Source organism: Eulemur rufifrons, chromosome 5, assembly GCF_041146395.1.
Source record: "Eulemur rufifrons isolate Redbay chromosome 5, OSU_ERuf_1, whole genome shotgun sequence".
In the NCBI taxonomy this organism is placed as follows: domain Eukaryota; kingdom Metazoa; phylum Chordata; class Mammalia; order Primates; family Lemuridae; genus Eulemur; species Eulemur rufifrons.
This window is the reverse complement of record NC_090987.1, coordinates 49292967-49318282: the sequence shown is the minus strand read 5'-3', so window position 1 is coordinate 49318282 and position 25316 is coordinate 49292967. Positions and strand designations below refer to the sequence as shown.

General features: G+C 44.9%; 1 protein-coding gene across 8 annotated transcripts in view; it reads right to left on the bottom strand.

The window, feature by feature from the left end:
* The window catches only part of PTPRM (protein tyrosine phosphatase receptor type M), a 762555-nt gene that overhangs the window by 74541 nt on the left and 662698 nt on the right, over positions 1-25316 (bottom strand). For all 8 annotated transcript variants that reach the window (XM_069468544.1, XM_069468545.1, XM_069468547.1 and 5 more), the window contains 2 exons: positions 9742-9818; positions 5707-5743 (listed from right to left, as the gene is read on the bottom strand). In XM_069468544.1, coding sequence (XP_069324645.1) covers positions 5707-5743; positions 9742-9818 — 114 coding nt within the window. The remainder of the gene's footprint in view (positions 1-5706; positions 5744-9741; positions 9819-25316) is intronic.

Genomic DNA, 25316 nt, shown 5'->3' with positions numbered 1-25316 from the left:
AGCACAAGAATTCGGACTCAGGCCTTCTGACCGTGGCACGTGTGTTATTTCCACTATATCCTGTTTTTAACAAATAAACGCCAGCTATGGGACCTGCCACTCCAGTCTCTTGTCATTGAGAGTGAGTGTTTCCTAATATAAATGCTAAAATCATTGAAGAGTGCGTGAAGGCATGTGCTTTTCAGGAACAAGGGCAAAATAAAAACATATAGGCAGAAAACCTAGCTTGAAACAAACAATAAAGCCCAGGCCTCAGCTGATCATGATTCAAAATCCTAAAGATTGTAACAATACCCAGGGCTTTCAGTAAGAGGTTAAGCTACTAAACATTTTAGTAATAATTTGTTCAAATTAGTAAAAAATTTTGATGATTTCAGGAATGCATGTCATATAGTTACAAATAATCTATTACATATTTTAATCTTTAATAAGTATGGTTTATTTTAAAAGGCAGATTAATTAAGTCTGTGCTTTCTGCCTTACCCCTAAAAAGCTTCAGCATTTCTGACCAAAGTGAAGTTCATAACCTGAAGTCCACAGAACCTGACATAATTCATGAATGGGATTTGGGGGGAGGGGAAGCCCTTGAAGCACCTTAAATTATATAAAACGTAGCATACATGTATGTGCACATATGAAATTTTCTTTCTGGGGAGAGCATCTCCAAGATATCATCAGTTTTGAAAGAGGTTCTGTGTCTCCCAAAGGCGAGGAATCATTGGGCCGGGTGGCCTTGGTACAGAGTGTAGGGTGGGGGAGAGACAAGGTTCTGCCTGTTGTCACGTGGGCTTCTGGGCACCTGTGGCACACCCTCCCTCCAGTCCAGAACTCCATGAGGGTGCTGCACAGAGCTAATGCTGATGGAGACCAAAACTGTACATGGCAAAATTAGAACCCCAATCAGGTAGATGATTGTCAAATTGGCATAATTCAGAAAAAAAGAAATGATGAAGTGGGCATCCAGGCACCTGTACTTAAGAAGAGCAACAGGTACATCTCCACAATCTATAGTTTAGGTTACAACATCTAAGGCAACTTTAATTAAGAGGTATTTTCAGGTATGACTACATTACAGACAATTTGCTTTTTTATTCTGTTGTGGGCTGCACCATGACGTAGTAGGAAGCGGCTGGATCCTAGATTCGCTTTATTAATAAAATTGTGTGGTTCTGAGGGGTGGGCATGCAGTTCTGGGGAAAGAGAGCATCGGGCCCGAGCCTGTTTCTCAGGGGTCCTCCAGCTGCAGGTGGCTCTGCAAAATGTTGGCCTGGGAGCGAGGAAGTGGGCTCATGGCCAGGTAAGCCATGTCTGCAACGTCAGACTTGCTGTGTTTTCTTCAATAACTGCCTTGTGTTGTCTTTCCCTGAGTTATCTAGAGCAGGACTTTAAAAATAAAACTGGACTTTAAAAAAAAAACAACAATCAGAACACCTCTCCAGGGCCCCATGGCTGCCCAGCACGAGGCCGGCAGGTACCGTCTCCAACCACCACGGGGGAGCTGTTCTCACTTGTGGCTCCAGCGTGCAGCCCATTCAGACTCTATGGGGGTGTTTCCATTGTGAAATATGATCCGTTCCGGGCAATCCTACCCACCTGCACACTCTTCTGCCCCTCGTGCTGAGCCCTGCTTTTGAAATCCCAACTCTGCCCTGGCTCTAAGTACGAGCACGCAGTAGCAGACGTGACCTCCTGTCCTTTGATCCCATGGTTTGCTAAATCACAGATATTGAATGTTATAACTGCATTCATGTCTGATCAGTCAGATGTGATAAAGTTCATATTGGGCCATCAATATATTAGCTGCCAGACAGGAAACAAACAAGGGGAGACGGGAAGAGCACACTTAAAAAGCAACAGATCTGGCCTGAATGTGATCTCTCCAATTTGCAGAAACATTACCATTACCATCAAAGGTCAAAGTCAGTTACTGGTAGAAAAATCAATATAGTTGCGGGGGGGGACGGGGAGAAACCTAATACATAAATTCATAATATGTTCTCTGTATTGAAGGAACTGGGTGGAAATCTGTGTATTACTAACTCTTGAAAATAAAACCGGTTGTCAGCAAATTGGACCATGCATGTAGTTTCATAGGTTCCTGCTGTGAATATATTTTAAAGAATTATATCAGTGCAAAACGGAGAGGAAAAACAGCGCAAGGAGAGATTTTAAAATTGCATCTGCCTGTTAGTCTTTATCACCCATTTTGTTGGCTTCTTAGAGTGAGGTGTTGATGTTTTTCATTTTTAATGAAGGTAATCTGCTAACGGGTTCTCCACGCCCATGCCAATTCCTGCAGATCATCGGCGCTCTTGGTTACTGGCAATCTGAGGCCAATAGTTATGTTATGCTTGTGGCATGAACTAGAAAGAAGGTTCTAGCTCCCCCCCCCCCCGCCCCCAGACATTGTGGTCTGAATGTGTTACTCTTCATGTGATATGTACAGTCTTGAGTAAATGTTAGATTAAAAATATTCATTCATTTCCTGCCCCCCCGTGCCACCAGCACTCTGCTGTAAGTACTGACATTTTGAGAAGTCCAATCTGCAGCTCAGTCTGCACTGGGGAAAGGCTGCCATGCCCTGGTGAACCAGGCATCAGGCAGTGCCCTTCTCTGTCAAGGGCGGGTCACTTGTCTGCTACAAACTGATTGCATCTGCCATTTCTTAGCTTCCTGCAAAGACATTTGCTCATTAACACTTGATCAGCTGCGCACAGTTGGTCTATGAAGTATGAAGTATCATTCACACTAATTCTGCAAAAAGTGACTTCTCTAATTGTGTTTTTCCTCAAAGAATGATCTCCCTCAGGGAGAGAGGAGCAGAGAGACTGGACAAAGGGTAGCCGGGTGGGGGGACCACAACTAGACTTTGGGGTTTCAATCTCTACATTAGCTGGCTGTTTAGTCATATTAATCTAGAGGTCCTGGATCCAAATAAGATTTAGCTTTATGTTCTTGCTATCTATGAAAACATAGGTTGCTAATCAAGTCAGGGGATAGATAAGCAGCTTGGGAGTACTGTGTATATTTTACAGTCAAATTCTCACATGAGTCAGAATTACTTTTATTAAAAAGTCCGAAAACAATAGATGCTGGCATGGATGCACAGAGAAAGGAATGCTTATACACTGTTGGTGGGACTGCAAATTAGTACAACTTCCATGGATAACAGTATGGAGATTCCTCAAAGAACTAAAAGTAGACCTACCACTTGATCCAGCAATCCCACTACTGGGTATCTACCCAAAGGAAAAGAAGTCATTTTATCAAAAAGACACCTGAACTCAAATGTTCATTGCAGCACAATTCACAATCGCAAAGATGTGGAATCAACCCAAGTGCCCATCAATTCATGAGTGGATTAACAAAATGTGGTATATGTACACCATGGAATACTACTTAGCCATGAAGAAGGATGACTTAATGCCCTTTGGAACAATTTGGATGGAACTGGAGACCATTATCCTAAGTGAAGTATCTAAAGAATGGAGAAACAACCACCATATGTACTTGCTATCAAATTGGAACTAACCAATGAGCAGACATGTGCACAGAGGGAAGTAAATCTCAAAGAAAATCAAGTGGGGCGGGGAGGGGATGGGCTAAAACCTACCTAATGGGTACAATGGATACTAACTGGGTGACAGGCACACTTTTAACCCTGACTTGGCATTACAAAAGCAATCCATATAACCAAAAACATCGGTACCCTCATAACATTTTGAAATAAGAAAAAATTCTCACATGAATTTATAAAAACTTCTAATTTCAAATTATCATCAAATTTATTAAATCAGATATTATGACACTTTAGAACATTCTGAGTGTCATTAGAATGAATTTCAAAGAACTAACAATGGGTTCCTCTAAAGGTGTTGATCGATTCAGTTTGGAAGCAGCATGGTCTAGGTGAAAGTGCCCAGGACTGGACCTGGAGGTCCCGGTCACGTGTCCTTGTTCTGTCCCACGTGTAAGAGCCTGAGCTGGGTGTTGGTTTCTGAAGGCCCTGGCAAGTCCTGCACAGGGCCCTGCTTTGTGCCAGGTTCATGCCAGGCACTTTGCAGATGACATCGCATCTGGCTAGCAGAGCGACCCTAGAAAGAGCCATTACTGACTTCACGTCCCAGAGAAGAAAGACACTTGAAGTCAAACAGGCCTTAGACCTGGGTGCAGAGTGCCCCACTGGTGACATGTGGCTGTGGACTCTGCGCGTGGTGCCCCTGAGGCTCTCAGTGGGCATTAGGCAGGAGGAGGATCCACACTGGCCCCTTTGTAGCCACACCTAGAGCTTTTCCACCCCAAACTCTCACTGTCCAACAATACCACAGGGAATAGCCAAATGTAGTTACTTATATCAATATTAAAATCTAAAATTCAGTTCTTCATTTACAGTAGCTACATGTCAAGTACTTGGGAGCCACATGTGGCCAGTGGCTACCATGCTGGACAATGCAGACAGAGAACGTTCTCTCCACCACAGGAAGTTCCACTGGACGGTGCTGCTCTAAGTGTTAAAATTCTGTTCCCTGGCTACACCTGCCTCTTCTCCTAGCTCTGACTCATCACCTGAACCTGGCCTCTGTCCGTGAGCTCCTTCCCTCTTCCCAGGGTCCACTGGACACCTCTGGTCTTCCTCCCTCCAAACCTAGACTTTCCAGCCACAGTTTTCCTGGCATCCTTGATTCCTTGCTCCTCGGCTTTCTCCCGTGTACCCCCTGCCAGTGCCTCGCCTGGCAGCTCGCACCCTTGAGACTGCCCTGCTCCTGTTTCTGGGACATGGTACATTCCTGGAAATAACAGTAAAGCACAAAATGGAGAGAACACACGCTCTCCAGCCTTAACTGGGCCTTCTCTGCTTCTCAGCACTTCTTCAGTTCATCTTTTGTCAGCTCAATGACTCAGCCCTTGGGACACCTGGTCCCCTACAACCTCAGCCCTCTCGTGACCCTCACTCTCCGCAGATGACCTGCGTCAGAGTCGGTGGGGAGAGCATACGACCACCATCGCCACTTCCGCACATTGCCTCTGGCTTTCTCTTGGTTTCTTTTAGCCAGGTGACCCGCCGGCCGCTTTCTGCTTAGGACTACTAATTTCCTGCTTCTGGGTCTTTGCTCATGATGCCTTCCCATTTAAAAGTCCTTCTCCAATCTCACCTCTGCCGCAAAGCTGTTTTTGGATCATCCCACCTGAACGTAACCTCTTCCTGCTCCAAATGTCCCTAACATTGTATCTGTACCTCTCACAGACGTTACCTGGCGCTGCACCTGCTAAAGCACCCACAGGTCACCTTGTGTCTCTCCCACTGGACGTAACCACTGGGAGAAGGGGGTGATCTGGATTCAGTGTGGCTCCCGGCAGCGACCAGCACAGTCCTTTGTATAGAGAGTCGCCAGTGCATATTTATTGAGTGCATATCTATATATCTATTTTTGCAAATGTCAGACTAATTCCTCAGGTAGACGGATTTGATTCAATAATGAATTGATGAATGCATTTTTCCTAATGATATCAACACAAAGTTCCAACTAAACGATTACATCATCACAACTTCTCATGGGAAAACAAGAGCATACATGTTCATGGCTACAACTGCAACAAACGGTGCTGCATGTGTGCAATGTCTTCCTGAGGGAGGGTGGAGTGGGTATGAAATGGTAGAGAATGGGCTGAAACCAAAGAAAGATATCAAAGCTGAAATAAACTTACCTTGGGTAGCAATGTAATGATTGGGTCGATGATAACCCTAAAAATAAATGAGAAAGAATATTTGATAAACTTAAAATCAATAAGCAGCACAGAAGTCACATGCTACATTTGCCAAGATGAATGCATACACAGAGACCAACAATTGCATCACCTGAAAGTTAAATTGTGAGACCCGGTACCATTGAGTTTCCCTTAATAAGCAAAGGTGCATCCAATGTAACAGCTCTGAGGCTTGCACAGAAGGTGTGGGGAACTTAATCACACACCAGCTAGGAGATGATGGATGAGCAATAAACACTAACAACTTATGGATTCTCTGAAATAACATGGCCACGACTCGTAGAAAGTTCAAACAGGCTGGGGATGTGTAATAGAATTTCATTTGTGTTTGGGATGTTATTGGCAATGTGCCAAGGGTTTAAAACATATTCTGTTATATCAGTATAGACAGTTATATCAATAATGATACTCAAAACCATCCTTAAATACTGCTAAAACCATGAGATGATACTGTAGCAAGGGCCAGGAATTTGAAGTGGTAGAAACTGTGCAAGTCTCCTTCCCTTTGTCATGACCCTATAAGAAACAAGGAAGATAAAAATTGGTACTAAAGAAAGAAGGGAACAAAGAAGTTGTAGGGTAAGTATCTGGGAAAAACAGAGCCAGCTCAGGGAAACCACACCCTGGTAACATACTAACTGTATCACCATGGACCTTAACACTCTCCATTTCCATCCCTTGAGATTACCCGAAAGACCGTGCCCCGAACATGCTGGAAAAAAAAAACCCGAGGAGGAAATACAGGTTTCTCAGACAACTTAAATGCACATCTGTTAGACTGGTTCTTTGCTCTCAAAAACGAGTGGACAACAATGAACAACAAAAGCAAACGCATTCTTTTATACAACTGACCTGCTGTCCGTCTCAAATTATAGGATCGTGAGCAACATTGCACAGGATCCTTTAGGCAACCCCCCACTTCCCGTCAGCTGGTGAGTCCTGCAAGGACAAGGGCTCTGTCTGGCTCATTCCCTCTGTGTGTCCGGGGCCTGGCAAGGTGCCAAGTGTACAGGAGGGACTTGTCTGATAAATTGAAGTCACCCACACAGTTCACAAATGGCCTGTTTTGCCAACCACCATGGTCGTTTCTCAGTCTCCCCTTAGAATCTTTTCTTCACTAGGTTCTGGGACATGACACTCTCCGGGTTTCTTTCTGCCTCCCCGACCACTGATTTCATCCCTCTTCCCTTGATGCTGCATCCCCCAGTCCTGGACGCTTCCCTCTGTCCACACTCACTCTCCTGGCGATCTCGTCCAGCCTCACGGCCTTTAATTCCGTCTGTTTACTGAAGAACCCTATTCTTATTTCTGGCCCAGACCTTCCCCTGGAAATCTTGATGTGTCTCCATTGGCTGCTCAACACCTCCACTTGGAGCTCTAACACATATTGAAAGTTGAACACATTTAAGACCAAACTCCTCATTTCCTCCCTAGTGCCCGCCCAAACCTGTTCCACCCCCGGCCTTCCTCTCAGCACCTGTGGCCCCTGTCTCCCTCCTACATCCACAGCCAATCTTTCAGCACATCCCACGGGCTCTCCCTTCAATGCGAATCCAGGATCCTGCCATGTCTCGCTGTCACTGCTGCCGCCTGGGCCAGGCCACCGCCATGTCTCCAACGACTGCCACAGCCACCCAGCAGGCTTTCCCACTCCACTCCCGCCCAAGTTCATTCCCTTCTCAGAGGCCAGATGGCATCATGTCACTGCTCAAACCCCTCTAATGACTGTCTCACTCACAGTGAAAGCCAACTGTGCACCTCACCTGCTGGCCCACGACTCCCATCACTTACAGCTCCCTGGACCCCTTCACACCACGCCAGCGACACTCGCCCACTGGTTTTTCTTCCACTTCGCCAGGCAAGTTGCACAGAAAGGCCTTTGCTCAGGCTGGTTCTCAGCCCGGAATGCTCTTCTCCCAGGTATCTGAATGCTCAGTCCCTCATCTTCTTTGCTCACACATCACTTTCTCAGTGGAGCCGATTCTACTCACTCTATTTAAAGCTGCGATCCCCATCTCAGACCTGGCACTCTACTCCCCTTTACGGCTTTAGTTTTCTCCATAGTACATGCTGCTTTCTAACATGCCACATAGAATTAACTTTTTAATTTATTGTCCATTTCTCCAAATTAGAATTTCAGTTCCACTAGGTCTAAGGTTTTTTGGTTTGGGTCTGAATTGGTCACAATTATAATTCTAGTCCCTAGAACAATAGTAACTGACACATAGTAGGTGCACAGTAAGATCTTATTGACTAAGTGAATACAGGGGCCCTGAGTGTTGTCTCTTCTCTATGTTAAAATAAAATACAATCTCATTAATCTGCTATTTTCATTATTTTACAGCCTCGCTTATGTTATTTCCTTGAGCTGGAATGTCTTCTCCTCTCTATACCTCTACTGACCCACTGTCTAAAGCTTAGTTCAGATGTCCTCCTCTCCACTGCCTAATCTAATCATAATCACTCCTTCAGTTGATGATCCATCAAACACTTACTCAGTGCTCACTGTATTCAGCCATAAGCCAGGCACGGGGGCTACAGAGATGAGTAGGACACTGTCCCTGTGCTCAAAGACCAAGCAGGGATTGCAGAGGCTGGGACTGGAGTGTGACCCGTCTCCCCTGGAACCTCCCAGGGGAAGGTGTGTCACAGATGACCTGGAGGTAGCAGGGACTAGAGAAGACATTTCATATTTCAGCTGCTAAACTGGGAGGCCGGGGGCGGGGTGGGAGGTGGGGGGGTGGAGAAGACAACAGGTCTGGGACCCCTCTGAGTACTCCTATGAGATACACACTAAACATTTGCTGAATGAAGGAGCAAATGCAATGCACCTTATGAAGAAACCCTGCTTTAATAATAATAATTAAAAAAAAAATCAAACCTGGAGTGGGTATGTTTTTGACCATTATCAAATGGTGTAGGGGTCTTCACCGGATGAATGAGATATGAACTATTTTCTAAATAATCACCTCCAGTCCTCACCCACAAATTTATAACTAAAAAAGCCACACATTTCCAATTAGCACTAAAAATAATATTCTTATAGTTATTTTTAAATAACTCTTTCCTAGGGGTTGTGATGCTAGTTAACTTTACAGCATCTGAGTAATACCCAACCCAGAAAATAAAACAATCCCTACACACGGATAAAACCTGTCTACGGAAGCACTGCCAGACTAAGAAACAACGCGACAGCCAAGCACAGAGTGCGCCTTGGGAACCGCAAGGGAGCAGAAATCTGTTTCACAGAAACTCAGGCCTTGGAGGCAACAGCAACTTTCCCTTGATTTTTCCGTCCACTTTTGATTTCATTCATTCTTTCAACTGAAAACAACCTGTCTCCAAAAGAATTTATTCTAATGTAAAACATTAAGTTAACATGATGCAGAATGAACAAAGAAGTAGTCTTCAATAATTAAACAGCCTACATATTTAATGACATGTCTTGCTTGCATTAGAAGTCCCGGTGAACAGCTGCAGACTACTTTGAAGGCAACTTAAAAGTGCAGCGATGACAAGGGATTGCAAATCACTGTATTAGGAATTAGAGAGTTTTGTCTCATTAATATGCAAACAGATTTTAAAAAAGTGTCAAATAATACAAGCTGTTGACAAAAACTGGAAATAGCATTTTCTTAGTCCACATAAGCGTGGGATGGCAAAGAAGGCATAGAATGTTACGGAGTTTCCCCAACAAATAGGCCAACTTGAGAAAAGGCGTGCCGCATCTTCACTGCTAAGTTCTGCGGTGTACGGAGCAACCAGTAATGAGTTTGCTTTTGGATTGGGCCCAATGCGTATCCACCAATCTTACAGCCGACACAAGGTCTGGTATGTGTCAGAACGGCTGTGTTTATTGACATTTTCATACCTTGATTTGATCATTACACATTATATACATGTATCAAACTATCACATGTAGCCCTAAATATGTAAAGCTATAATAAATCTATAAAGAAATGAAAAAATACATACATCAATATAATTTCCATTGATATAGTCTGAGTTAATGTCTCCTTCTATTGTCTGAAGTCTCACCCGGGAATGATCATCTGCAAAGGAAAAAGGAAAGAAAACAATTAACAAAAGCAATCTGTTAGGCTGCTCCAAGCCCCAAGCTGTAGGCACATTACAGAGAATCACCCACGTACACGCTGCTTTAAAGATAAAAAGAATTAAATCCTACACATCTTCTTCCTATTTTGCTATTGAGACTGGGAAGGATTTATAATTCTTTACATTTTACACTAAATCTCATTAACTTATTCTTTGATCATTGACAGATGTAAAGCAATGCCAAAGGTTTAAGACTTTTACATACAGTCCTGTGAACCACAACAGAACTATTTCTTGGACTGGAAGTTTGAGCAACTTCACTACATCACGTACAAACCCTGAGATGTTGAAGGTTGCCTATGACATTCACCTTGACAAATGATGGCTATAAACCACAGCCCAGCCTTCTGGGATGTGCAGATATGATCCTAACCTTGGTCATCGTCTGGGATGTCCCCTAAGCTCTCCCTTTGTACCTGAGGGTGTCAGCAGGCAAGACCAAGCTGCCACCATCAGGTGTGTGACCCCAGGCCAGGCAATGATGCCACGAAGCTGCAGCCTCCTCATCTGGGGAAGGGCAGGGTTTTCCTGTTTTCATCACTGCTCCATCCCAGGCCCCTAGATTAGTGCCTGGAGCACAGCAGGTCCCCCCAAATAGTTTTTGAATAAATGAAAAGTGAACTTTTTGTTTTTTTGAAAAAAATGTCTTCTAAAAAATTATTTTCCTAAACTGACATTCCTTTTAGTACAGGAACCTTTCCTTCCAATGAAAGCACACACCGAAACCACATAGTTAGAACAGATAAAGCCGGCTGTCCTGAAAAGGAGGCAGAGAAGAGGCCTGATAAGGATATTTTGCAAAACTTCACTTCCAGTATTGCTGGAGCAGCAGAGAGCCTGCTTCTGAGCAGCTGTGGCTTCCTTCTGATGCCAGCTTTTCCAGCATTTCACCCGGGTCAGCGGGCGAGAAACGAAGCCCACAGCCTGACATGGGAGCCAGGAGGGCTACAGGCCCCATAGCATTTTATCCCCAGGCACTGGACCCAGTGTTGACTGGGACCCTCTCCTTGGTTTGAAATGCTAACGGGGGAAAGTCAAAATTTCATACTGAGTCCTGAAGTTCGACCTGCTTGGCAAATGTCTTGTTTGTTGTCAATAGTGCAGGCAGAAGGAAATCCGTGTCCATATTTGAACCTTCCTTCCTGACGGGGCTTTTCACTCCATGACAGGTCGTCATATTACTTCACGTCGGCGCCTCCCGATTAGTCAGGGCACAATAAATTTATCGCAATGTGGTGACAGACTGGGCCAGACAAGGAGAAAAACCTAGGGGAAGTTGTGTCTTCCTGCTCCTCTCAAAAGAGCATATGGGAGAGGGGTTACATGTGCCAGTTCTGGGTCAGGTATGTGGGTTAGCATCCTCTACTTGTGATCTGCGGCAAGTTACTTAATCTTTCTCTGCTTCAGTTCCCTTATCTGTAAAATGGAGATGAACACGGCCCATCTCATGAGATTATTCTGAGCATTAAAACAGTACACATAAAGGGCAGACACAGTGGCTCACGCCTGTAATCCCAGCACTTTGGGAGGCCAAGGCAGGAGGATCACTTGAGCCCAGGAATTCGAGGCCAGCCTGGGCAACACAGCAAGACTTGTCTCTAGAAAAAACTGAAAAATTACTCGGGTACGGCTGTGCATGTCTGTAATCCTAGCTACTCAGGAAACAGACTGGGGGATCGCTTGAGCTCAGGAGTTGGAGGTTGCAGTGAGTTATGATTGTACCACTGCACTCCAGCCTGGGCAACAGAGCAAGAATCTGTCTCAAAAAATCAAAAACAAACAAAAAAATAAAATAATACACATAAAGAGATAAGAAAAAATCGTGGTATATAGTAAGTGACAGATAAACGCCAGTTATTGTTATCATGTGCTATGTGATACACACCCACACTTTCCTTCTGTCTTTATAGCTGATGCCCAAACAGATACTAGCGACCGCAGAAATGGAGCCATCTGCACTCAGAGTGCTTCCTCATGGTGACTCACTTTAAGAACTAGTTTCCCAGGACACATTTTGTTTAAACCAGTGGCTCCCCATAAACAGTTAGCCCGTGTGGGTGCTGTGGGGAGGTGAGTTGGTGCACTGGGTGTGCATGGACTACTGTGACTTTTGTATTTGTGGGAGAGCCAGTGCCCACACACAGCTGCCACACAGAGTGGGGGCAAGCGATTTTGCTGGGAGAGCTGCGTATGCTTCCTGAGGGAAAGACGCTACCCTGGAACTGCATCACGGCCACTGCACACACATCAGGCTCTCAGTCAGCTCCTCTGGGGGTGGGGGTCAGGCTCAGCTTCCTGTGCACTTGGACTCGGCCTGGGCAATTTTTCAAAAGGCAGGAAACTGCCACAGAGCCTTGCAATCTCTGGAAGCAGCCTGTCGTAAGGATATATTGTACCCCCCTTGTCAGAGTCCCTTCTATTTCACACTTTATTTAAAACCTCAGGATGAATGTTGCCCATTCTCTGTGATTTACCACCCTTGGGCTTCTCAGTTTGTTCCGGAATGTTCTCTTTAGGAACCTCAACCTCTGACAAGACTAGATTCCCATCCCCTATATACAAAGCATTTGAAATGAAGAGTTCCCTCATCTCCTACAGTTCAATTCACTCCTACCCCAAAATTTAACTTGGCTGCTACTTCTCCGAATCTAATTGCTCTCGCTCTGCTCGCAATGGAGAAACCCGTAACACACATACACAGCATGTTTCCTAAGCAAAACGAGATTGTTTTTGTCTTTATATGCACAATAGTACCTTTTCTTCTCTTAGAACATTGATTTAACTAGACTATAACGTCTTATGGTAAAAGACCACGTCGTATATATTCCGACTACCCCTAAGAGCACCTTTCCCAAGGCCACAGCACCCAACCCCGGGGGCTCTGTTAGCAGCGAGTAGCCCTGCCCAGCACACACAGGCGAGCAAAAGGTATCTAACCCTTCCCCACGCTAACGAATAGCCAGTGGTCCAAGAGCATCCAAGATGCCTGGACTGTGCCCATAATGCCTTTTTAAATTTCAGTTTTAACACAGGCTCACCTAATGTTGTCAGAGCAGTGAACTGTCTCATTTTCTAGATATCTCTCTTACATATCCATTCTTGCCCATTTCTAACTGTCCAAATTTTGCCCGTTTTTCAAGCTCCAACTCAAATGGCTCCTCTTCAAGAAGGTCTTGTTTACTGAATAATTTTCTGAGTACCAGCTATTTGCCAAACACCATGCTAAGTGTTGGAGATATGGTGATCAATTTACACACAAGGTCCTTGAATTCAGGGGACTTAAGGTTATGGAAAAGACACCAAACAGTAATTGCATAATAGTGATTTAAATACAATTTTGGTAAGTTTTAAGTTGGAAAGGACAGAGAGCTACCAGAGCACACAGCACGGGACCTGACACACTCTGAAGAGCCTGCAAACAACTCCCTAGTAAAGGGACACTTAGGCTGAAACCACGCGGGTAGTTACTAAATTCCAGGCCTTGGAAGTAGCATGTATTCAGGCCATGAGGTAGGAAGGATCTAGCATGTTCTGGAAACCAAATGAAAGGTGGTGGTGTGGGGGACACACTGTCAGATGTTGGGGAGAAGAGAGGCGGGAAATGCGAGCAGACAGGAGGGAAAGGGCAGATCATGAGGACTTTTGTCCTGAGCACAATGAGATGCCACAGAATCTACGGAAGCCACGTGGAGCATTTGGAACAGGGGAGGGGCTTGCTGCCTTTTATCAGACCCCTCCTACCACTGTTGTTGAGGAGGGCCTGGAAGGGGTCCTGTGGGTGTGGGGAGACGGCAGGGGGCCTGCAGCAGCAGTCCTGGGGACAGCCGATGGCAGCTCAGCGTAGGGAGGGCCAGTGGGCAGCTCTGGGGTGTTTAGGAGGTCAGACTGACTACAATAACCAGTTCATGTCACGTGAGAAGAGGTGTCATGAACGACTGCTAGGACTCTGACGTGAGACATGGTGGAGGACGGCGCCGTTCACTGAGCCATGGAGCACAGCGTGGGGCGTATTTAACCTGGGGTGTTTGCCACTGAGCAGAGACACAGAGTGGGGGCCGGGGGTGTGTTTTCCTTCCTTAAACCTCACCAGTTCTTTGATTTTGCTCCTTGCTACTCTTATATACAGTTATCTGTGTAATGTCTTCTTTTTCCTGTGGATCAAAACTACTTAGACTAGGATCTATGTCTTGCATACATCTTTACCTGTGTGCATGTTCTAGGGAGCGTAATCAATATATACTTGTTATTTTCATGAGTAAGTGAGAAAAGCCTAGCTCACAATGAGATACCACCACACACCCCCTAGAAAGACAAACGTTAAGTCTGACAATACCAAGTGTTGGTGAGAACATGGAATAACATGAACTCACAGATGTTGCTGGTGGAAATGGAAATTAGCACAACCACTATGGAAAACAATTTGCTATTACCTAGTAAAACTGAAGACACCCATTCCCTGTGACCCAGCGGTGGAGATGCTGTGTGTATTTTGATACATATACAAGAACATGGATAGCAATATTACTCACAATTGACAAAACTATAAATAGTCCAAATGTCCATCAACCGGAGGGAGATATAAATTGTGTTATATTAATAAAGTGGAATGCTATTTAGTAATGAAAATGAACAACCTATAGCTATATACAACAATTTGGACTAATTATACAAACTTACTATGGAACCAAAAAAAAAAGTAATACACAGAAGTGTATGTACCAATGCTGTCCAGCAGGACTCTGCGTTGGTGGAAATGTTCTATTATCTGTGCTTTCCAGAACAACGGTCACTGGTTATCACACACATGAAATGTGGCTGGAGTAACTAAAGAATTTTTAATTTTATTTAATTTTAATGAATTTAAGTTTAAACAGTCATATGTAGCTAGTGTATACCACTGGGTAACACAGATATACTATGTAATTTCATTTATAAAAAGTTCATAACCGGGTAAAACTATGTTCTCTAGAGCTGTACTGTCCGATACGGTAGCTCCTTGCCACGTGTGGCTGATCCTAATTGTGCTATAAGTGCAAGGTACACACCAACTTTGCAAGATTTAGTATGATAAAAAGAATGTAAAATATCTCATTTGTAATTTTTATATTATTACATGTTTAAATGTTAATGTTTATGATATACTGGATTAAAAAATATAGTATTAAAATTAATTTCACTTATTTTTCTGTCATTTAGTAGGGTTAATGAAATTTTTTTTTAGGAAATTTAAAATTCTGTGTGGCTCATGGTTATAGTTCACACTTTATTTCCATTGGACCATGCTGCTAGGAGACACAGAAAACAGAAAAAACAAGCATAAAAATTATTACTCTAACAGTCCCTATCACACTATTCCAATGCAGGGAGGGGCGAGCCGTGAGCAGGACGCGGTGTGCTGGGGCTCCCTGGGCTGCTGGCAGTGGTCTAGCTGCAGACTTGGTGGTTTTATGGGTATTTGTTTTACGACAATCTATGGATTTTTATATCATTTTCTATACATATACTTCCCTATGTAAAAATGAGTCCACTTTGAAGACAGATACAGAATGAACAGATGGACAAATACTATCTGGTTCCACTTACGAGGTACCTAGAGTAGTGGAATGCATAGAGACAAAAACAGAATGGCAGTTACTCGCGGCTGGGTTGAGAGAGGATGGGAGGTTGCTTAATGGGTACAGCGTTTCAGTTTTGCGAGATGAAAAGAATTTTGGAGACAGATGATGATGACTGCACAGCCGTGAATGTACTGTTGAATCAAAGTAAATTTGGCCCAAGGCTGCCTCCATATCTACCCGTAGGGACTGCAACCTAACTAGTATGTAAACAAACTGGAAGCTTAACTTTGTACATTCTGGTGACAAATATCTGAGTCTCGGCCAGTCACAAGCAGGTAGTTTCAGCCAGTCGCAGGCAGCCACCTCATCACACCATGCTCAAGTGAGGCGGTGCCTCGCTGCAGCAAACCAGCTGGTTTCTCTACTCCTCTTCTGTGTCTGCCTCGGAAAGTCACACCGCTGGGTCACACTCTGTACCTCTCTTCTCATTCCGAGGACTGCCCAATTCATGAACTGCTCTTTGCTCAGATAAAGTCTGTTAAATTCAATCTTGGTAGACAGATTTGTTTTAATAGTACTTAATGCCACTGAACTGTATACTTAAAAATGGTTAAGATGGTATATTTTATGTTATATGAATTTTACCACAATTAAAAAAAAAAAGTCAAATTTTCCTATCCCTGCCTTGTATAACAGCTCCTCATGTTCCACTCTCACCCCCGATATCCTGGGAAACAGCAATTCCCAGGACGGGCTTGCAGGCTTACAGCCCTGTGGATTCCTTGCTAGGCCGACTCTCTGAGATGGGCTAGCTCCCTCTCTCTGATGAGATCAAGGCGGTGGTGACAGTGACTGTATAGCTTGTCAACAGAGGTCGACAGGCATATATTATTGACATGCACTTAGTAGATATGTTTAAGGATTACTGAAGTGAAGATTATGAAGTATTCTTCCTTTCAGTGATAAAATAAGTGTGATGCGGGAATCTGCCTTAAGCGGGGAGATGCCTATGTCAGCAGTGACAGTGGGCTGAGTCTCCAGAAACCCGGCTGCAGAGGAGAACTCAGGTATGTGTTTCGCCCACGGAGAGCAGGCTGGTCGTCGCATCACTGCGTTTCTGCACTGTAAGGGGTCAGCACTTCCCAAGTCCATCCCTCTGCCCTCCTGAATACATTAAATGGGAAAGAATCGCATTCACTGACTGAGTGAATGTACTGTTAAGAGTGAAAGAAGCGAAGTGATTAGCCCTCTAGCCCGAGTCCACCTGTTGTTTGGACATCTAAGATTGACTCGGCATAGAAACTGCAGATTCTCATGTGTCCTCTTTTAAGTCAAGCTCTCAATTGGCCAAAAAACAACAGATATAGACTGCTGGGGACAAATAAGTCAGTATATGGAAGCTCATCACCATAGTTTCTTGAAATCTCATTCACCTTGAATCACAGACAATTAAGAAGATGAATATATATCAACCATTCTTTTAGGAAAACTCAGCTATTCTCTGGGGGGGACTGTTGAGGCCAAATCGTAGCACATTTCTATGAGGAAATGCCGAAAGGACACGGGAATTATTCAAAGAATCCAAAGAAATGCCAGCTGCCCCTGACTGAGCCCTGTGCTGCCATTTGCTTTGAAGCCCGGCAGCCGGGAGGGGCCGTGGTCAGGGCCAGCGTCTGTGCCGGCTGTAAGGAGGAAGCTTGGAAAACTCAACCGCTCAGGTATAAGATTTGGGAATTCCAGTGGAATTTGTGGTCAACAACAGGTCAATAATTGAAAATGGAAGTCACAAGGTGAAGACCGCAGGGACTTGGTATTTCTGGGGCACACAGCCTGGTAAGTCTGAGAAGACCTGAGCTGTGGGGTTATTAATTACCATCTGCATCTCTCTCATGCATGGCTGTTTTTTTTTTTTTCTCTCTTTGTTGTCCCAAAGCCATTTCATGTTCAAATTTTGCAGTAAAATGAAATAACAGGGGCTTTGGTGTCCTGGACACCCTGATTTGCATGCTGGCTCTAAGACTCACATGAACTGTGGACTTCAACTTTGAATTTAGCTGAGCCTCATCTGTGAAAAGGGGTGACAACAGGCTACTTTCATAGGAATGCTGGGAAGACCAAGTGAGACAATACACAGTGTAGCCAAGTGCCTGGAACACAGTACAGTTAGTTCCCTTTAAAAAGAAATGACCCCTCTTATGTGAATAAAAGCAACGTCCTTGTTGAATTTAACTGTAAGGTTCTCAGAGCGCCCAAGAGCCAGTGTGCTTGTTTGGGGAACAGCAGAGCACGGTCGAACTGGAAACGCTAAGCAGCTAATCTTTGGGGAAGGAAGTGTGAGCTAGTTTTAAACAGGAAACAGGGAAAAGGTTTGGAAACAGGCTGAATACTCTTCATCTCCTGCGTCTGAATCCCCTGGCACCTACCAACAACTGTTCTTTCCTACCCCTCTTTCTTGCCGTGTCATACAGAGGCTAAGCTCTCAGGCTCTGGAGCCAGAATCCCTGTTTGAATCCAGGTTCTGTCACCCTCTGGTTGTGCAACCTTGGACAAGCTACTTAATATCTTTGTGCCTCAGTTTCTCCAACTGTAAAATCAGAATAATGATAGTGTCTACATTATGGAGTTTTTGTGAGGATTAGGTGAGTCAACATAAGTAATACATTAGTAAGTGTCTGCTACATAATCAGAAATAGAAGAAAAGTTACCTATTACTTATTTCATTACTGCCAAGGACTTGATTCAAGACCTGATAATTTTTCACCCGCACTACTTCATTTTTGCCTCCACATTCCTCTCTCTCCAATGAATCCATGCCGAAGGCTGCTTTTCTACAACAGATTTTTTTCCTTCTATTAACCACCTTTTTTAAACCATTCAGAGATATAAACAGGAAACTGATCAACAGCGGTCATACAGAGAAATCTGGTATAATCATTAGAAGAGATTATTATGGCTTTAATTTACCTACCTGGAACGATATCTGTAACATCTTACAGAGTAATGAAGAGCAGATTACAAAGTAGCGTGTCTAATAAAAGCCTATTTACTGAAATAATCTTATGCACTTGTGTATGTGTAGGTAGGCACGGTGGGAGAACTGGAAGATGAGGTTCCTGCTGGGGATAAAAGGTATATTTTCATCTTTATGATTTTAAGTACTACTTTGACTATCTACATGGTTTATACTGTCTTTGTAGTCAGACAGAAATGAGAATAGAACAAGTCTATTCTCATTAAAAAATAAAGCCAAGAAAAACTAGAAAATGAAAAAACAAAGACAATAACCTCATGGCATAGGAAAAAAAAAAGACTGGAATGAAACAGAAAAAAATGTTCACAGGGTTTGAATAAGGATGGTGAGGTTCTGGGTAATGTTCCCCAACTTTTCTTTACTGTACACATTTTCTTTAATGTGTATGAATTGCTTTTGTAATTGGAGAAAAAGAAACCTATTTGCCATGCATGACTGGAATATGATCAAAATAAAACCAATGTTTATATCATAATCACAACCCAATGTCACTCCAACTCAAAATGTAACTAACTCTGCCACTTTGAGAAACTCTGTCTACCTAAAGGACTATTTGTTTTTCCTCTCAGATCTTTCAGCAAGGCCTTTACTAGACGAAATAGGGCAAACCTGATATTTTTGGCTAAGAAACAGGCACATAAAGACCTGGTCATAACAAACCATTGCTCACTGCTGAAAAATGACAGCCTGCTGAGGCTTTCCCCTCGTGTGCCTTGCAGGTGGGCTGACGTGGGATTTAAGGCAGGTCTATGCTGAGTCCCTAAAAGATGATACTGATGCCCTTTCCATCAAGTAACATTATGTTTAAAGGTACCTCTAAGTACCTTCAAATATTTTAACACTTTCACATTAAACATAACGGATATCGGTAACAGCCTTGCAGTTTTAACATGTGAGATCAGATATTCCCATAGTGGCTGAAATGGAGTGTGTCACTGATAATCTTTCGCCTCTAAACAATTCTTTTCCTCTGCTAAATATTGATGACATATTTAAGGTAAATTGGGACACAATGATCTAAGTAACATTTGGCCTCTGAGAGAAGACTGGAAATTAATTCTGATTATAATCGATTTCTGCAAATAATGGCTTTGCTCCTCCTGTGGTTACGCTCTCGCCAAGGGCTGCCGCTGCGCTCACACAAGCTGTAGGAGAGCCACGTGACCTTAACTACAACCTGGCATCGAACCCTGCGAGACCCTCCTCTGGTCCCGTGTCCCTGCTGGTTTCCACCTGGGGTCTCCAGCCGTGCCTTGCAGGCTCTGAGCAAGAAGCAAATGAGCAGCCCCTAAGTGTGATGACGGTGGCTCTGCATGAACTCTGCTCCTCCTGTTGGTTTTTGTGTCGTGCCTTGATTCTGGCTCTCTTTTTATCTGTGGCAGAGACTCTTCCTGGTCACACTTCAGAATCCTGGCAAAATAATCCCGACTATTATTTTTGCCTGGTTTTTCTAGATGTTTTACCCTATGCCTTCCTAAACACACTGTATCAACCTGCTTTTCCCTTCCTCTCATCTACCTGGATATAAGGCCAAAATCTCTCCCTGCCAGTCCACACTTACCTCCTTCCCACTGCCCTGGCTTTTACAGCTAAGCCGGATCATGACATTTGTAGATTCCTCAAAAATAAATAAATGATAACACGGTTGGAGCCACTCAGCAGAGAGAAGCACATGGCTGCAAAACAAAATCCTGGAAAAGTGAAGCCTTCAACACGGGCCATCAGATTGGGGTATTTGTTAAAAGAAGCTGGTGGGCTGCGGCAGGTCCAGAGTTCCAGTCACCTGGCAGTCACCTCGCTGCTAGAAAGTGGAGTAGGAGAGCACAGGCAGCACCCCTGCAGGTGCCGCTCCCCTCCTCTTCATGGCCACCGTCTACGCTTGCTGTCACGTCCTCACCGCTACATCAGAGTCTCCACTGCACTAGATCTACCAACGGGACACTCCTGACAGCCCCTTTCTCTATGACACAGTGCTCCTTTGTCCCAGCTGGGCAGTTCTGTCTCAGTATTGCCCATGGTTAAAGCCCTTCCAGTTGGGTCCCAGGCTCTCTGCACCCTCTAGGCGCCCTCCGCAGACGGTCTCCTTATGCCAGAGTCTTTAACCACCACTGATGTGCCCCATGCCCCACTAATTTACAGTCAGGCCCAGGCCCCTCTCTTTTGGATTCCAGAATAGTCTATAGAACTGCCCACTTGGCATCTCATTTGAATGTTTCAAAAGCATCTCCGTATGTCCCCAAATTAAACTCATAAGTTTTCTATGTTCCTGCCAATCTCACGCCCACCCCTGACGTCTCTCCACATCCGAGTCCCCCCAAGTCTTGCCCGTCTGAGTAAATGGCCCATCCTAGCATCTCTGTCCAACTGTCTGACATCCATCAGTCTGTCCGTCTACCCATCCTCTTGCACGTTAGAAATACAGGAGTCATCTCTGGCTCCTCTGTCTTCCTTACCCCACATCCTATCTGTCTTTCAGTTCGGCCAATCCCTTCTGAATTCATCTTCTTTCTAGCCCACATCACCTTCACTTCTCACCTGGGCTACTGAGAATCTCTTCACTAGCATCACCTTCCAATCCATTTTCTACTCTGCAGTCAGATCAGAATTCTCCAACGCAAATTTGATTAACATCATCCAAAAAACCCTCCTTTAATGAGGCTTCCTTGTTCTTGTAACAGAGACTAAACTCCTTCGTCTGCCCTAGAAGGCTCTGCAGGTCTGGCTTCCACCTCCCTCCCTCTCTAGCCTAACGCTCCCCACTCCCACCCCCAGCTCCAGCCACCCAGCCTTCCTTCCTCAGTGACAAGGTCGTTTGCACGACCCCCCCATCTGCAGCACCCTCTGTGTTCTACCCCTCTATTTAGTCGTCTTCCACTCCGTCCTCAGGGAGGACTTACCACACCGCTGGAATCAGCCAAGTTCTCACAGTACCATGTGCCTCTTTTTGTGCCCTGAACTTGAAATTCATTTCTGTGTGTACTCATTTATTCATCCCCCGTTCCCCAGGACTGGGGGCTTCATGGGGGCGGGGGCTCTGTGTCCCCTTAGGGTCTCTGTGCCTCCCACCTCTCCCATAGCTTCAGCTGCACTGGCTTCCTTGCTGTCCCGCCTCCCTTGGGCCTCTGCCTGCAAAGTCCCCTTCCTCACCTGCTCCCAGTGTTGGCTCCCATCTTGTCTGTCTTCTCCCCGCAGGGAGGCCTTCCTTGACCACATTCTACACCCTGCAACGCCTGCCCCACCCCCCTCCCCGGGCTGCTTCATTTTCTCTGCTGCATGCGTCTTCTCGTTCCAACACAGACGCTATACCATGCACCCAGGGATCGTTTCTGTCTCCCCCATAAGAAGATTACGCACTATGCCAGCAAAGCATTCTGTCTGCTTTGTTCCCTTGCTCTATCGCTGACACCTAGAATAGTGTCTGGCGTATGACAGACACTCAATAAATATCTGCTGAAAGAGTGACTTCGGTTTGGCACAGTGCCTGGCACAGGGCAGATCGATACATATTTGTTAAATGGACGACAGAAAAGAGGGAAAGGGAGCCCAGGGAGGCCCTGCGGATGCTGGCTCTCTATCCTCAACGCTAGAAAGACGGGCAGCCGCACGGGGCTGCCTCGTTAGCCGGGAGATTTGCTGTGTGCCTGACGCTGGGAGCTTATTATAATTAGGAACTGTTGAGAGTACTAGGAGGGCTATAGTAGCCTGTGTGGGGGTGGTAATGGTCGATGGGGTGTTAGTTTATAATTGGAAGGGGCTAGCTCTGCAAATTTACAGTGTAAATAAGGGAAAAGTTAACTTACTTAAGAGTAAAAGCCAATAAATGGTTTTTAAGCACCATTAAAACCATTTTATATGCAAACACTGTTGCAAAACAATGAATGCGATCATTACACCGCATCTTATGTTCTTTCTAACACACTAACGAGGATCTCTGAGATATGCAGACCGAGCCCCCAGTTCCTTATCCTAGTTGCTGGTGTCATCCAATGCCCGGGCTCTGGGAAGCAGACTGCCTGGTAAGTGAAACAGACATTTCTACAAGTTCGTCATCTTCTAGGGAGGATGGTAATGCTATTCGGCACGTCCGTGAAGAGAGAACAATCATGTATGGGTGGGCACAGGAAACAATAGCAAACTAGAGGAAAAGATGGCACGGATGCAGGGGAAAAGGCTTCAGGATGGCACAGAGGGGAGGAGGAAGGTGACTGGACACAGAAGTCTCTTCATGAAGTTTTCCCTAGAAAGGTACACAAAACCAGGCAACATGATAAAGAAACACTGAAAGAGCGCCAGGAGAGGGTGGGATGGAGGGCGGGTGAGGGCTAGAAAATGCAGCCCCAGAGGTCAGGGCTGCAGGGACAGCCCCGCACACACCCAGACCAGAGCCAGGTCGCTGTGCATAGAGCTGCTGGCCACGAGGGAGCCACGCGGCTCCTGTAATTATCTACCAGCTCATCGTTTGGAAACCGAGACCTCAAAATGCTGATTTTTTTTCATTTTAAATGAAGTATTGAGTCTGCTAAACTCAAGAAGAGTAACATAAGAGTAATGAAGAAGGGAAGATGTTATTTTTTTTCAGGCAACAACAATCCATGTTGTTTTCATGTGATCTTTCAGTTCATTTCCATAATAGGCGACGTGCTCAGGAAATTACAGTACTGGGAAGGTTCACGGCTTACCCAAGGACACTGGGGCTAGTGCACGGTGGAACAATTTCTCCTAACTCCCAGACCTATGTCCTTTTTTGCCCAAATTGTCTTTCCTGATGAATCCACTCCTCACCCACTCATCCGTCTGCTACACGTCCCCAACAGTGACTCCACAATACATTTTCCACTCATTTGTAGACCTGAGACTTATTTCATGCATGTTTTAGCCAGGTCTGGCCCACAGACTGTAAATTTATGAGGATAGGAGGTAGATTTGAACCTGTTTTGCCTCTAACAACATTGTCCCAGATGCACAGACCACAGTCAGTACCGGCATGTGGGGTGAGGAAACATCGGCCCTAAGTGCAGGGTCCTGAGAGTTGAAGATGATCTCGGTGGTGGTAGAAACAGGCCCCGGGGACTGGAGATGAAAAGGTCCCCCCACGGGAGCTGTTTCCCACTAAACCTGGATTCAGCCAACTCCAGCCTGTACCAATCCCAGCCCATTGCCTGGCTTTGGAAAGAAGTTTTACTAGAACACAGGCCCATTCATTTCTGTATTGTCCTTGGATGCTTTTGCATAAAAACAGCAGAGCTGAGAAGTTGATCTGAGACTGGCTGGCCTGTAAAGGCTGAAATACTTACTACTGGGTCCTTTACAGGAAAAGTGTGCCAAACCCTGCCCTAGACTGCAATTGCTAGGAGGGCAGTATCCATGGCTGTTTAATCATCTTTCTGTAGCAGTGCCTTGCACAGGCCGGCAAACAGTAATCGATCAATAAATATCTGCTGAGTGAGGGATGGATTATCGGGTCTATTTATGCACATACTCTCTGCCCAGCTGTGATGAGAAGTCAGGTAGAGGAATGGGACGCAATGCTCACAGCTGCACACCAAGTGCCCAGAAGGGTCGAGTAGAGGCAAGGTAGGCGGGAAGCTGGATAAGAACTTGAAAGGAGAGAACCCACTTGTGGGGCCGCAGGGAGCCTGTAACTCCATAGGGCCATCCCCATGTTTGCCTGCAGGGGCTATGCCTCCATCAGGGTCCCTAAAAACAAACTTTTCTAAATAATTAGAGAATCAGAAGAAGAAGGAAATTTTGTCATTTGCAGAAACATGGATAGATCTGGAGGACGTTATTTTAAGTGAAATAAACCAGGCACAGAAAGACAAATATTTCATTTTCACACTGAAATATGGGATCTAAAAAAAAAAAACTGATCTCAAGGAAGTAGTGAATAGATGGTGGCCACTAGAGATTGGCAAGGGTGGTGGGAAGGGGTAATGAAGAGATGTTGGTGAAGGGGTAATTCTGTTTAATAGAAGGAAGAAGCTGTGATGTTCAGTGGTACAATGGGGCAACTATAGTTGACGACAGTTTACTGTATTTCAGAATAGCTAGAAGTTTTCAAATGCTCCCAACATAAAGCAATGATGAATGTTTCAGGTGAATCTTGTCCCAGTTACCCTGATTTGGTCATTGTATATTGTGGGCTTGTTTCAAGATGTAACATGTAATCCATGAATATGTACAATTATTAGGTATCAATAAAAATAATTAGAGAATCAGTTTTTTCATATCATGGACAACTACCTACTTATGTGATCACGGGCAAACCACTTCATCTCTCCATGGGTCAACTTGAAAATGAGGATGGTACTTGGTAATGTCAAAATATTTTCTATTTGTATGGTATTTGCAGTTTTTGAATGTCTTCACAAAAAGATGGTGTACGTTTTTGTCAATTTCCCAGCCCACATCCAACTGTGCTGCCCAGGGCCCTCCGGCCAGCCATCTACCTTCCCGGAGCAGGCAGGACACAGGCAGGCCCCTCCTGCTCCTCTCCGTGCCCATCCCGAGCAAGGTGACAATCAGTGATAACAGGTTAACAATTAAACATAAATTAGACCCTGTCCCCACTGTCCTTAGGCAATAGCCATGAAGCCATCAGAACAGAACTGCGGAAGGCCCTAACCCTAACAGTGGCTGCTCCAGAATTTCTCTACAGGGGCCTTGGGGGCCAGGTAAGGGGAGAGGACTTACGTTGAAGCTACCTTTGAGTGCACAGCTTTCACTCAAGTTGTATGTTATCTGGGGAGGCCCGGGGAGATGAAGGATGGAGAGGAAGGGGCTAATGTCACCTTCCTGCCTCTCGTCCCTGACGCTGGCCGGTGAAGACCATGATGCAGTGGTTA